We start from the raw sequence: 14,923 nt of genomic DNA, 5'->3' as shown, positions 1-14,923 counted from the left end.
TAAACTCTCCGAACAGAGATTAAACTCTGATGCAAAAATCAGAATGCTATTTATCACCTGTCATAATTCCTGTCATTTGACATATTCTACCTGTTCCACTGATTAAAACGCCCATTTGGTGATAAATAGCAGTCTGATTTTTGCATGAGAGTTTAATCTCTGTTCGGAGAGTTTAAGTCTGTTCTGTCGGACAAAATACATGTGCCGTTTTCGTGGTCTGACCGTTCCAAATTTTTAACCTGTTCCAAAATTAAAACTTCCCCTGTTTCAGTGTTCTCATATATCAAAGTTTGTCCGACTAGACGTCCTTAAGCTATTAACAAATTTTCAGCTTGCTATTAATTAACTTTTTTTCATACGCGGGATCCAGACCTAATACATTTTACAAAAAAAAAACACAACCACAACATGCAACATTTTTGAAACAATTAAAAACTACTTTTTTATGTAGATGTAACAAATAAAGAAAGAAAATTAGTAATACATTTTACAAAAAAAACACACAAACACAAAATACAACATTTTGTGAAGACAATTAAACACTACTTTTGTATGTAAATGTAACAATGTAACAAATAACGAACGAAAAATAATTTATCAGTAATACATTTTGCAAAAAAAGAATGTGTGTGTACTTTGTACGCACGTAAGAAGTTATACTTCTATTATATGATTATATGATTATAAACGAAATTAATATACTTTTTATTTATATTTTATTTAAATATTAAATTAATTTATACTTACTACTTCTCAAACATTTTTATTAAAACAGTGCCAAAAAACACATTAAAAATGCCACAAATGATTTCTGAACATTAATTGTCGGAAAATTTTTTAACTAAATACGTATTTTCTGAAAATAAAATTATATAATAAATATACTTACAATCATAAAATGTATAAAAAAAATAAAAAAATAAAAGTTTCTATTGGGATTCGAACCAACTTACCACGCGGCTGGTATTTGCGTTGTATTGGAATTCACCCGCATTAAAATTTCGCCACAGAGACAGCTTGTCATTATGTGCGAAGATCGTCTAACTAAACAGATTAACCTTTTGACATTTTTAACTTATGTAAATCAAATTATTTTGATTTTGAATTGAAATGATTTAGAATTGAAAAAATACAACAAACCATAGAGTAAGAAGACAATATATTAGGTGAATATTGATAGAAATTTTGATGGTAATCAAATTATGTAAATAAGGGCTGGTTGTTCGAACGCTAATCAACAATGATCATTATCAAATATTTAATCACTGTCAATGTCTACTTTGTTTGGGTTGCTGAAAACATAATTGATTACAATTATGAAATTACTAAATCAATTATGTTAATAACTGTTATGTTAATTGATTAACTAATCTCATAATTATAATCAATTATGTTTTCAGCAACCCAATAAAAGTTGACATTGACAGTTTTGGTGACAGCAATTAAATATTTGATAGTGATCATTGTTGATTAGCGTTCGAACAACCGGCCCTATATGTATTACATACTACTTATGTATTTTGGTAGGTTCAAGGTAGGTATCGGAGCCCGTATAACGACTAATAAATTTCGCAATCACTTGCGTCGTGCAAAGTGACTATGTTCAAATATCATAACAAAATTTGATCAACTATTTATAAAACACTTACCAGTGAAAGATTCTTTAGCTTTGAATAAGCGAGATCTGCGGCACTCATACTAGGCACAGTTTGATGAGCTTTCACATTGGCATGCAACAATCATCTCTTCTATGTAAATAAGTCCAAAAATATAATATGAAAACTATTTAAAAAGGCAGTATAACCATTAACTAACTTTTTGTTTGTTGTTTCTCTTCCTACAAATTTTAAAACGCAACAAGCATACATTATAACCAAACCATGCACAGTCCCACAGCTGTGCCACAGCTGCCATATTGGATAATTTTTGTCATGTCATTTGAACATCCAATCAGAACAAAGTTATAATGCGCATGCGCCCGGTCGCTAGGTTTTCCCATATAAAATTTCACCGTCATTACGCCCGTAAAGAAGTATAACTTCAAAAAAAATGTTTGAAAAAATTAGAAGTTACTTTTAATAAAATATTTTTAATTTACATAACGTGTTCAAAATTATCTCCTAACGCATTTATGCACGCCTAAAAACGATCATTGAATGAGCTACTTACTCTACGAAGCATTTGTAAATTAACACATCGAAATACACTTTGTATTCTATTTTTCATCTCATACCTTGTTGTTGGAGGTATTTTATAAACTTCATTAGTAACGTAACCCCAAAAAAATCAGTCCAGTTTATTAAATTCTGGTGATTTGGGTGGCCACGCTACTTGTCAATTGAAAAATGAAAATATCTCGAAAACTAATAAATTGAGACATAGGAAATGACATCTAAAAATTAAAGTACGGTAACAGTACTTTTCAATAGTGATATAAAATACAGGGTGTTCCATTTAAAATTACTGAGAAAATATTGTATTGCGTTTTGACTCACCCTGTATTTGATATAAAGAAAATTAGCAATATCAATCTTTCTTGAAAATTTTGACAATAAGTAAAAAAATATGACATTAATAAACCATTGCTGTCTTGCCTATTTTTATTTATACATGGAGTTGAACTTGTTACGATTTTCAGATAAAATTTGTTATAACTTTGTAAATACCCTGTATAACATAACAAACCTTTATATTTTTGTGATGGAGAAGTTAACAGTATTTCGAATTTAAAATAAAATATAGGGTGTTCCATTTAAAAAAAAAAACAAAAGTTTGGTCTGCCACTGTGTTATCGAACACCCTGTAAAATTCTAACTAATTTTGTAATGTGAAGTTCAAAGGTGGCTAAAATTTTTGTTATTAACTTTTATTGCTGTCTATTACTATAGCGGATCTATTGAGCTTTACCCTATTAATCAATCACCCTATATATACAGGTATAAAAGATGGGCATATCTGGAGAAGAAAAATGAAGAATGAAATAATACAAATGTATGGATAACAAAAAGTTTCAAACATTGCGAAATAGATAGACTAAATAGATAGTGGATAGACTAATTTCGGGGCTTTCTTATGGAGTTTTTGGTTTAAAATTTTATTAATTGTTTATTCGTCATAGCCATTGTTTACTGCTATTTGTTTAATGATAATAAAAAAATATGAAAACGGGAAGATAGGGCTTGTGTCCGATCCCACATAAATTATTACTTTAATACAAAAAGTTTGTGTTATTGTAATAAAGTTTATTTGTGAAAAGTGCCGTAGTTATTTCTAGCTTAATGTTGAAAAAACCCAACATTAAATTATAAAAAAATATCAGTATTATTTTGTATTTTGACAACGACACCCTACTTGGGCGTCGAAGCGTTAATAAAATAATTTTTTTTTGTAAAATTGTGGTTTATTTCCCATTGACAATAGTTGATTGTTTAATGATGTTCAGTTCTATTTCGAAGTTATTTTTTGACATGGGAATTTCTGTCAGTCTATGTGTCATGCTATGGTAGGCTGCTAATTTGTGTTCCGTAGGATGAGATGATGAATTGTGTATAGTTGTGGCAGTATGGGTAGGTTTATGATATACGGAGAACTCATGTTTGTTGTGTAGGCTGGTAATTGCTACATCTAGAAAGTTTATGGAGTTATTCTGTTCTGTTTCTATTGTAAACTCAATATTACTATGAAGTGAATTAATGTATGATAGAAATTGGTCAAATTGTCTGTTAGTTCCTGTAAAGTATACTAGTATATCATCCACGTATCTCCACCAATATAAGAACTGTTTAAATACGGGATGTTTAGAAGTTGTTGTTTCAAGCTGGTTCATAAATATATCTGATAGCAATGGGTTTAGAGGATTACCCATAATAAGTCCTGCACTGTTGTTTGTGTATATTTGATTATTGAATTCAAAATAGTCTTGACTTATGCAAATTTCAAGAAGTCCACAAACTTTTTAGATGTAACAATTACCAGGCTACACAACAAACATGAGTTCTCCGTATATCATAAACCTACCCATACTGACACAACTATACACAATTCTTCATCTCATCCTACACAACACAAATTAGCAGCCTACCATAGCATTATACATAGACTGACAGAAATTACCATGTCAAAAAATAACTTCGAAATAGAACTGAACATCATTCAACAAATAGCAATAAACAATGGCTATAACGAACAAACAATAATTAATAAAATTTTAAAGCGAACACTACATAAGAAAGCCCTGAAATTAGTCCATCCACCACCGCAGAAAGAACCCAGTACCTTCTGCTCTATTACTGGCAAGGTAACAAAAATAGCCAGATACACAAAAAGAAAGGAATAACGCCAGCTTTCAGAACTAACAACAACTTAAGCAAATATATTAAGAACAATAAGAGCCGAAAGAGAAAACAACTACAGAGTGGTGTCTACAAACTAACTTATGGTGATTGTCCGAAAACTTACATCGGTCAAACTGGCAGAACCTTTGACAAACGGATAGCACAACACAAAATGGCTTTCAACAATAGAAAAACAGACACTTCTACGTACGCACTTCATCTCCTAGATCATAATCATTCTTTTAATGAAGAGTTTCAAATTCTGCATATTCAAAATAAAGGCCTTAAGCTATCTTTATTAGAATCTATGGAAATTAATAAATAAAAATATACAGATATAATTCTGAATGACCAACTCGAGACAAACAGCTCTCCACTCCTCAACCTCTTCAGTTAAAGACTTTAAAAAGGCAAACCCATAGTAAACTAAATCACTTGAGAAAGGCACTCTGCAGAAACAGCTGTAGTCACATAGTTATAATAAATTTTGTGGAAGTATAGAAAACAAACGTTTTCAGTGTTTTATCGTTAGATAAAATGAACTTCCATCAAATAACGGTCAAATCCATCAATTAATAAATACTGAAGCTGGCACAAAAGGGAAAAGAGAATCGGTAAAAGAGAATCTGACTTGAGATTGTTAGGAGTACAAAACTGGAAAAACCTAGCACAAGATAGGATGACATGGAAGAAAACGATTGAAGCTTTGGGCATCTAGCTCCTGTTTCATTTTCATAGAAGAAACAACAATTTACCTGTATTAATTAAAAATGAATAAACATTTTTAATTTCGGGGGGGGGGGGGGGAGGCAATTTTTGTTTTAATTTGATTCAGAGCTGTACCACCATCTACAGATAGCTATTTCTGCATCTTATGCTTCATCAGTGTAGCTTTGCAGTCCCAACTCTAAAACAAATATCAACAAGCCTACCTTTTTAAGGGAAATCACCGCGATGCAGCAATTCCTCCTTTAAGACGCAAAACAACGACATCTCTAGTAAAACTAGGAAGACGACGAAAAGACCCAGATGAAGAGTTTACTGTAATAAAACAATTAAAATAATTGAAATAAAACTATAAACAATATTTTAAATTCAAGACTTTTCGCCGAAAGAAACTGCTTTCTGGTTACATCCTGAATCTCCAGCTTTATAAGCACGGAGACCACGAATACAGAAGAAAGTAGAAAGGACAACGGTCACGTATTTACTCCCTTTTCGTCTAGGAAAAATTGCCGAAAGACAGTTTCGAGTACTCAAATATCTGAGTAAAGAATAACAAGGGGGAAAGGCAGTTTTGTTTTAACCCGCCATCACACGCGCTATGAGGGAATCCCTCACCATATTTGTTTATAACCAATGAAATTGTGTAAACTAATACGATAACCTTAAGCACCCAGGAATGCCTTTAGCATGGTTCATGAGAAAGTATGAAAAAGTTATAGAATATTTCAGGCGGTCAGTGTGCTGTGTGATAGTTGAAAGAAGAGACATCCCTCTTCAAGTGAGGGAATTCCTCACTGCGCGTGCAATCACGGTGAAATCACGTTTCTGTTATCTCAAAGAAACTTTTAGGTTTTTATTTAATATTTAGGTAGGTTTAATTAAAATATTATTGTTTGGATTAGGTTAGGAACAGTGGCACACCGAGCGGGGGGTTTGGGGGTTAAAATCCCACCCAGAGCATATAGAAATATATATAAAAGAAAGTAGGAAAATGTAACTTGTCTTTCACAAATAATACAAAAAACTTTCGGTGCCCAAGCAAGACCCCCCTCTCCCCCAGAGGAAAATTCTAGGTGCGCCACTGGTTAAGAACCCATTTTTAAATTGACCTATTCTAATTGGGAAATAAGCCACAATTTAACTTGAAAAATTGATTTTATTGACGTTTCGAATTCCACCTCGGACGTCGTTATCAAAATACAAAATATTAATAGTTAATTACATAAATGCCACAAAGAAATAGCTTCAGAACAGTTGTTAATTTTAATTTGTATTTTTAGTAAAATGAATTCGCGTAAAGAACGTTAATTTCTTCAGTGGCTTGCTGAAATTGAAAATTAAGAAAACTTGCTTTTGATCTATGTATATTATTTTTACTTTTGTTTTGTTAAATTAATAAAAAAATTGGTTTACGAGACTTTCTATAATATGTGAGTACAACCCATTTTATATTTATACATGTTGACATTCATTCTTCCTCGAAATAAGTCGAATTTATGTAGGTGAGGGCGACGCTCATACGCGTGCAACCACGTCACAATAGAAGACGCGTGTAACGGCGGGTTAATTTGATTCAGAGCTGGACCATCATCTACAGATAGCTATTTCTGCATCTTATGCTTCATCAGTTTATTACAGTAAACTTTGCATCTGAGTCTTTTCGTCGTCTTCGTAGTTTTACTAGAGATGTCGCTGTTTTGCGTCTCAAAGGTGGAATTACTGCATCGCGGTGATTTCCCTTAAAAACGCAGGTTTGTTGATTTTTGTTTCAGAGTTGGGACTGCATAGCTACACTGATGAAGCATAAGATGCAGAAATAGCTATCTGTAGATGTTGGTCCAGCTTTGAATCTAATTAAAACAAAACTTCCTTTCCCCCTTGTTCTTCTTTACTCAGATTTTTGAGTACTCGAAAGTGTCTTTCGGCACTTTTTCCTAGACGAAAAGGGAGTAGATACGTGACCGTTGTCCATTCTACTTTCTTCTATATTCGTCGCCTCCGTGCTTATAAAGCCGGAGATTCCGGATGTAACCAGAAAGCAGTTTCTTTCGGCGAAAAGTCTTGGATTTAAAATATTGTTTATAGGTTTATTTCAATTATTTTAATTTTATTTATTAGAGTAAACTTTGCGTCTGGGTTTTTTCGCCGTCTTTCTATTTTCAATCACGTTGTAACCCGAAACTGCAGCCGTATTGTATTTCTTGTTCAACTAGAAAGTACAGCAAGTAACTCCATCAGTTTCTGGGCTTCTCAGCCCCTCATCAGGAGATACATATGCTCCTCTCTCTGAATGAACCAGGATAATACACCGACAGCAGTCACGGATTGAAACGATCGAAATGATAGGGATGTCCTAGCGACATCTGCTAGAACAATTTTAAGTTTTTAATCTAATAGCACATAAAATGTTACCATTTTATATCCTACCAGATTAAAAACAATGGAAAACCTTTTCTGGTTACACCATCCGAGGCTTCTTAAAATGCAAGCTATGCGGATTGTGAGAACTATAGGAAGATGAGGGAATTTTACAATTTATAATTCACATCCCATCTGCTCAGACAGATGTAATTCAAAAGAACAAATATCGCTGGTTGCGTATGTTGAACTAACTTAGATTATACAGGGTGTCCCGAAAAGATTGGTCATCAATTATACCACAAATTCTGGGGTCAAACATATGTTGATTGAACCTAACTTAGCTTAGTACAAATGTGCACATAAAAAAGTTATAGCCCTTTGAAGTTAAAAAATTTAATTAAATTTGTTTCGATATTTCGAAAACTATTAGAGATTTTTTATTGAAAATAGACGTGTGGCATTGTTATGGCAGGAATATCTTAACAAAAAATTATAGTGAAATTTGTGAACCCCATAAAAATTTTATGGAGGTTTTGTTCCCTTAAACCCCCCTAAACTTTTGTGTATGTTCATATTAAAATATTCTTAAAGTATTATTAGTTAAACACAGTGTTTCTAAAATTTTTTTGACTTTTAGCACTTTCTCGAAAAGCCAGTTTTTATCGAGATATTTTGAATATTTGTCAAATCCACTACCTATTTGTACATGGTTAAGTACGATTATAGAGACCTGGTAATAATATGAAAAATCTATAATTTACATTTTTATAATATGAAAATGTACTAAGAGACAAAAACGTTTGTAAAACACTGTGTTTAACTAATGGTACCGCAATAAAAGTTTAATTGGAACGTACACAAACCTTTGGGGGGTTTAAAGGAACGAAACCCCCATACAATTTTTATGTAAACATATAAAAAAGAAGCCGCATCTCGATAAAAACTGGTTTATCGAAAAAGGACTAAGAGCAAAAAGTTTTAAAAATACTGTGTCTAACTATTGGTACCACAATAATAATTTAATTGGAACGTACACAAAAGTTTGGGAGCGGTTTAATGGAATAAAACCCCATAAAAATTTTATGGGGTGCAAAAATTTCACTATAATTATTTGTTAAGATGCTCCTCCCATAAGAATGCCACATGCCTATTTTCAATAAAAAATTTCTAATAGTTTTCGAAATATTGAAAAAATTTATTTTAATTTTGTAACTTTAAAGGGCTATAACTTTTTTTATGTGCACATTTGTACTAAGGTAAGTTAGGTTCAATCAACATATTTTTGACCCCAGAATCTATGGTATAATTTATGACCATTCTTTTCGGGACACCCTGTATATTATGAGGAAACAGTAGCGATCAACAGGTAGCGAAAACGCGTTCCAAGATTGCGGCTGTAATTTTGAATATTTTTTCGAGATATTTGGCACACGTATTCGTAATATAATAAAGAATGGCGGTACAGAGCCCAATTTGAAAAATATATTAATATGTGGAAATTACTCTGTAATTAAATACAATATTAAAAAAACGAGCCTGTACCGCTATTAAGAAGAACAAAAAAATACACTTTCTTTAAATAAACTTTTTTATCGGATGCCTAGATTTTGTGTCATTTTGGAAATACTAAATTTTCTTATTTCATTATTAGTTCCAAAATGACACAAAATCTAGGCATCGGATAAAAAAGTTTATTTGAAGAAAGTGTATTTTTTTGTTCTTCTTAATGGCGGTGCAGGCTCGTTTTTTTAATATTGTATTTAATTACAAAGTAATTTTCACATACTAATATATTTTTCAAATTGGGCTCTGTACCGCCATTCTTTATTATATTACGAATACGTGTGCCAAATATCTCGAAAAAATATTCAAAATTACAGCCGCAATCTTGGAACGCGTTTTGGCTACCTGTTGATCGCTACTGTATCACCTTATGCACTAGCCGCCTGTTTTTTAATGTTTGAATTTATGTTAATATGTATAAATATTTTGCTTATTACATAATGTTATGTTTACAGAACTGGTAGATCTTGACAAAATGTCAAGTTTAGATGTGCAAAGAGCTGATGCAATTACTTTTGAGACTCTGGTAGACAATGAAGAAACCCAGGTTATGGGGATTACACACGTTATATGTGCACAAGGGGCTGGAGCTTCGTGTGTACCATTGTTTACTGCAAACGAATTTGGTTATTTGATCAAATGGGGGGAGGTAAGTAATTCTCTTGATACTGGTCCCATTTCTTGAAATTCTATAAAAAAATGTTTGAATATATTGTCAGATTCAGTACCCATAATTATAAGACCAGAACAAGTAATTTTGCGTCAAATTTAAACAGAAGTTAAGATAATTGGTTTGTTCTAGCATCAGTTTCACACGGTTTGAATCTATCAGAAGCATGCGCATTTGTTTGATGGCGTTCAAGCACACAAATTACTAGTTTGAAACTACTAGTCGAGCGTTCTAACGCAAGAAAATTTTGGTTTGGAAACTAGCTTAAAACGGTCAAAAGAGTTTGCGGATTTTGTTCATATTTTCAGTATGTGACTTGCGCAGTGGAATTATTTGTTTGAGGTTTATACATTTTAAATAAAAGTAATATGCTTTGACTATAATACTTACCATTATTTACGTTTATAACATTAATTTTCAATATTTAGCATAAATCTTGAAAATTTGGATAAAGAAAAATGTGTTTCTAATCTAACCTCAAAATTATAAATAAAAACAAACAATTTGACGTTGGTTTTTTCTCCGATAAAAAAGCGTTCTAGCAAGAAACAGTTTGTTACCAGTTTGCGCATTGCACATGCGCAGTAAAGCAGTACAATAATCTAGTGTCAAACCATACAAAACTACATGCTAGAACAAACCTATTGAAAAATGTATCTAGGGATGGTCACAAGCTCAAGCCGGTTTGTTTCTTGCGTGCGAAGCTTCGAGCCGAATCAGTTTTTTTGAGCCGAGCCGAGCTGAATTCGAAACAAGCAGAGCTTTCTTTAAAGAGCTGGTCAATAATTTAGCTAATACTCTAATACTTTTTCTTCTTCAGGTGCCATCTCCGCAACGGAGGTTGGCCACCATCGTAGCTATTTTAATTTTTGAGGCAGTAGCTCTAAATAGTTATTTTGAGCTGCATCAAAACGATTCTTTAAGGTTCTTCAGCCATGAAATTCGTCTTCTTCCGATGCTTCTTCTGCCATCTATCTTTCCTTGCATTATGAGTCGCAGGATGCCATACTTCTCGCCCCGCATCACTTGTCCGAGATACTGTAACTTTCTTTCAAACTTCAACTTCCTTCTTTTTACCTATTCTACTCAATACTTCATTGTTCGTGACTCTATCTTCCCAGGAAGCCTTCATAATTCTTCTATAGTTCCACATTTCAAAGGCGTTAAGTCGTCTCATTGTGTCTAGATTTGACGTCCATGGTTCCACTTCATGGTTTAGTACACTGTATACGTATTAGGCGTACTTTCAGAGCTAATGTTAAATCTTTGCTACATAGAACTTTTTTCATTTTAATAAAATTAGGACGTTCTTTTTCGATTCTGACTTTGATTTCTGCAGTGTAGTTATTATTTTCTGTTAAGTCTTCCTAGGTAAATGTACTTTTTTACTCTTTCGATCTTCTGGCCCTCTACTAGCAAGATTTCATTAGTATTATGGTTGTTTTTACTAATTTTCATAAACTTCGTCTTTTTGATGTTGAGAGACGTATCCGAGGCTCGAAATTTCGAACCAAGCTCAAGCTTGTCAATAATTGCTCGGCTTGGATCGGCTCGAATCCATCAATAAATGTATCAAAACTCGTTTAGATATAAAAATAAAGTCACGTCACTGGATAACAAAATGTAATAAACTTTTATTTTTTAGGTCGTCTTTAAAAAGTTAAAAAACATATCTATATTTTTAAAATTCAATTTTATAGTACATACTTTGAAATATAGCGTAAAAATATTATGCGATAACAAAATCAATAAAACGTTGATGTAATTATTTACTACGTAACGAGGTTGATAATTATATTTCCTAATATTATGTAGTTTAAGGACGTAGGTGCAACATTTCGAACCAAATATCTTAAACGCATTCATTCGTTTTTTTTTTCGAATCCTGAGAAAACTAATTAGTATTTTTGAAAACTTTAAACGCAGAATTAAAGGTTACATTATTACCAAGGCCCAAAAGTCTCTAGAATAACCAAGAAGTTTTTTTGAATGAGATATTTGAAATTAAAATCACACTAAATTTTCTCCTTCTTTCACCCCTGTAACTTATTAAAATAAACATTATAGAAGTTTTTAGGGACTATCGGTCCTCGGTAATAATGCAATCTTTTTTAAAAAATACATACTTATTAGTTTTCTAAGGATTAGACAAAAAATGCATTTAAAACATATTGGCGCGAAATTTTGCTCTTACGCCCTTAAAGCCAAAACTTAAAATATACAAGGTCATTTAGGAAAAAATATGTAAATCTATTTTTAATTACAGCACCTAGAGACTTGCATCTTTTTGCATTGTGTTCAGAATGACCTTAGGAAAAATCTACAATAGAAAAATGGATGGAAATGCATAAAGGCATTTTAGAAAAGGAAAGGAATAAAGGCATTTTAGCAGTGGCGGCTCGTGATTTTTACAATAGAGTAGGCTGTACCTAACTTTAAACTATCTAGACAAATTTGTACTAAAAAAAATACGCCAAAAAATCGAATTTAAGGCCCCATTTTTGGACCATTTCCTATTTACATTTTATAATATCATCATAATTCATAATTGCATAATATCATATCATTTTAAAAATAGTTAGTCTAATTGTAAAAGTGTATTACCAAAGTTTGTGTCGTTTATTTGTTAATTCTATCTCTGTAAGTAGATATGCATATCAAAATAAATACAGATTTGAAGTGTTGTAGTCCATACAGGTTGATGGTTCACATTTTTTAAGATACTCAACTGAAGTTTTTTAATTCTAAAAGCGGCCTATTGCGAATCCAAAAACACGGTAAATTACCGATATATTGCTTTGCATTACAGATATCGGAAAAAGTAATTTGAACAAATTGTTCCAAATATTATTCGAACCCCTTCTTCTTCTTAACGTGCCCTATTAAGTCCCCTTGACGTTGGCGATTAACATGGCGAAACTGTCTCTGTCTCGAGCTATTTTAAATAGTTGTTCTGCTTTCTTTATTCCTGTCCACTCCCGGATATTCTTCAACCAAGAGGCCTGCTTTCTACCAATTCTTCTGCGTCCTTCGATTTTACCCATCATAATAAGTTGAAGAATATTATACCGGTCTCCCCTTACTACGTGTCCAAAATAGACCATCTTTCTATATTTGATGTTATCAGCAGCTCGCGGGTAGCATTTGTTCTCTTAAGGACTGCTACATTTGTTAGCATAGCCGTCCATTTTATTTTCAGAATACGTCTGTGCAGCCACATTTCAAAGGCCTCCAAACGGTTAAACCCCACATACCCAATTTAATCACAAAATTCGCACTTTTAGTTTTTTCATTATTTTTGTAGTCAGGATCCTAAAATTGGAGCGGAGGCTGCTGGCCGATTAGCCGCCCTTGCTAAATCTCCGGGCAGCGTGTGCGTTAAGCGATAATGCAGCGCTAAGGAGACCGGGTCTCCTTAACCGCTACTGGGCTGCGCGGAGAGCATTAGCAAGTGAGACTTTCCATCCAGCAGCCTCCGGTCCAGTTTTAGGATCCTGACTACAAATAATGAAAAAATTAAAATGCGAATTTTGTGATGAAATTTGGTTGTGGGGTTAGAAAATTATTTGGAACAACTTGTTCAAATAATTTTTCCGATATCTCTAACGCGAAGCAAAATAGCAAAGTCAACAAAACAGTGTAGCATGTGTAAAAAATTTATGGGGAGGCTAAGCCTCCCTTGCCTCGTCTGCCCAGCCGCGATTGCATTTTAGAAAGGAATTTTAGAAAGGAAAAGCATAAAATGCATCCAAAAGTGCATAAACATATCAATATTAGTATATCAAGGGTCAGATTTTGTTATTCGGTGGGTTTTGGAGTCAATGAACACGAATATGCAATCAGATCCGGCACCTTGCCCTGAAGCATCGGGTGCCCATGGTGCTAAGGCATGTCATCTGGAGTTGCGAGCGTTTTCGACACTAAATTGGTACCTACCTATACTATATACCAATATCATATTGCAATAATTTCTGAAATATGGTATAAATGGGCACCAGGTGCTTCGGAGGTTGGTTCTGATTGTCTATTCGTATTCAGTGAACCCAAAACCACCCGAATAACAAAATCTGGCTCTTAATATACTTATTTTGATATGTTTATGCCCTTTTGAAATGCATTTTATGCACATTAAAATGCACCCATTTCTCTAATTGTAAACTTTGTTTTTGATGTCATCCTGAATACAATGCAAAAAGCTACAAGTCTCTAGGTGTTGAATTTAAAAAATTCGGTGTTTTTGAATTTATTTCGGTGTTTTTAAACTGGTCTGTAAGGAAAGGATAGGTACTAACAGCGTGCTATTTTTAAGAACAGATTAATGAAAAACATTATTACATTAATTTATATTTAATATTTATTTATAATTGCTTTGATGCATTATTAATAATATTTATATTTTTAGCAATCTTTTCCAATGCGGCATAGACAGATATACCTTGTTCACATATCACCATTTATTAAACGTATTTATGATATTGTAAAAGGTTTAATAAGCCCCAAATTAAGATCACGAGTTCATGTAAGTATAGTAGAAAATATGAGTAGTTTATTATAGACTCGACATATACCTACTTGAGAGTCATCAATAATTTTTTTTCAAAGTTCTGCAAATTTTTAACAGTACTGCAACTATGCGTCGGCAGTACGTGACACACTATACTATAAAAAACGAAGGCACAATATTGTAATAATAATACGTATTATACTCATAGGTGCGCTATATGTTGCTAAGTCAGATTTTTGTAATTCCAATTTGACACAAAATTTGGACATGTAATAAAAAAGGTTATTTGGAGAAAGTGTATTTTTTCATATTTCTCAAGTTGGGCTCTGTACCGCCATTTTTTACTATATTACATATACAGTACGTAAATCGTTCAGCTGGACATAGGGAACATACATTGTATATATTTAGATACATAAATACATACATTGTATTAAATTGAGGTAATTGTGGCAACTGAGCTCTCTCGATGACAAGTTGGTTGTTAGCATTAAGGGGCAAAGGTCGGCCATTGGTAATGTTATAAGTATAGGCGATCTCATCACCTTTATAAAGTACACCACTCATAATCTAGAGCATATATGTATACCGAAAAATGCTTAACCTACTAACAATATATGTCGATAATTACAGCCATATTTTTGCTATCCTACCTGTTGTGTATTGTTTATAAAAAAATGTGAAAGTTTTGCTTTTTTCTCAATAAATATAAGAGCCTTTATATCTAAATTACTCAAGTATTTAAATGAATTTCATGATAAAATT

The 14,923-nt window shown here is 32.7% G+C and overlaps 1 protein-coding gene across 1 annotated transcript in view; it reads left to right on the top strand.

Annotated features, from left to right (window-relative positions):
• LOC126885274 (retinaldehyde-binding protein 1-like) overlaps nt 1-14,923 on the top strand; it is a 98,840-nt gene that overhangs the window by 65,806 nt on the left and 18,111 nt on the right. The window contains exons 5-6 of the mRNA XM_050651761.1: nt 9,440-9,633; nt 14,057-14,173. Of these exons, the coding sequence (XP_050507718.1) occupies nt 9,440-9,633; nt 14,057-14,173 (311 nt within the window). The remainder of the gene's footprint in view (nt 1-9,439; nt 9,634-14,056; nt 14,174-14,923) is intronic.

This window comes from Diabrotica virgifera, chromosome 5 (genome assembly GCF_917563875.1).
Source record: "Diabrotica virgifera virgifera chromosome 5, PGI_DIABVI_V3a".
In the NCBI taxonomy this organism is placed as follows: Eukaryota; Metazoa; Arthropoda; class Insecta; order Coleoptera; family Chrysomelidae; genus Diabrotica; species Diabrotica virgifera.
This window is presented reverse-complemented; position numbering and strand designations above follow the sequence as displayed.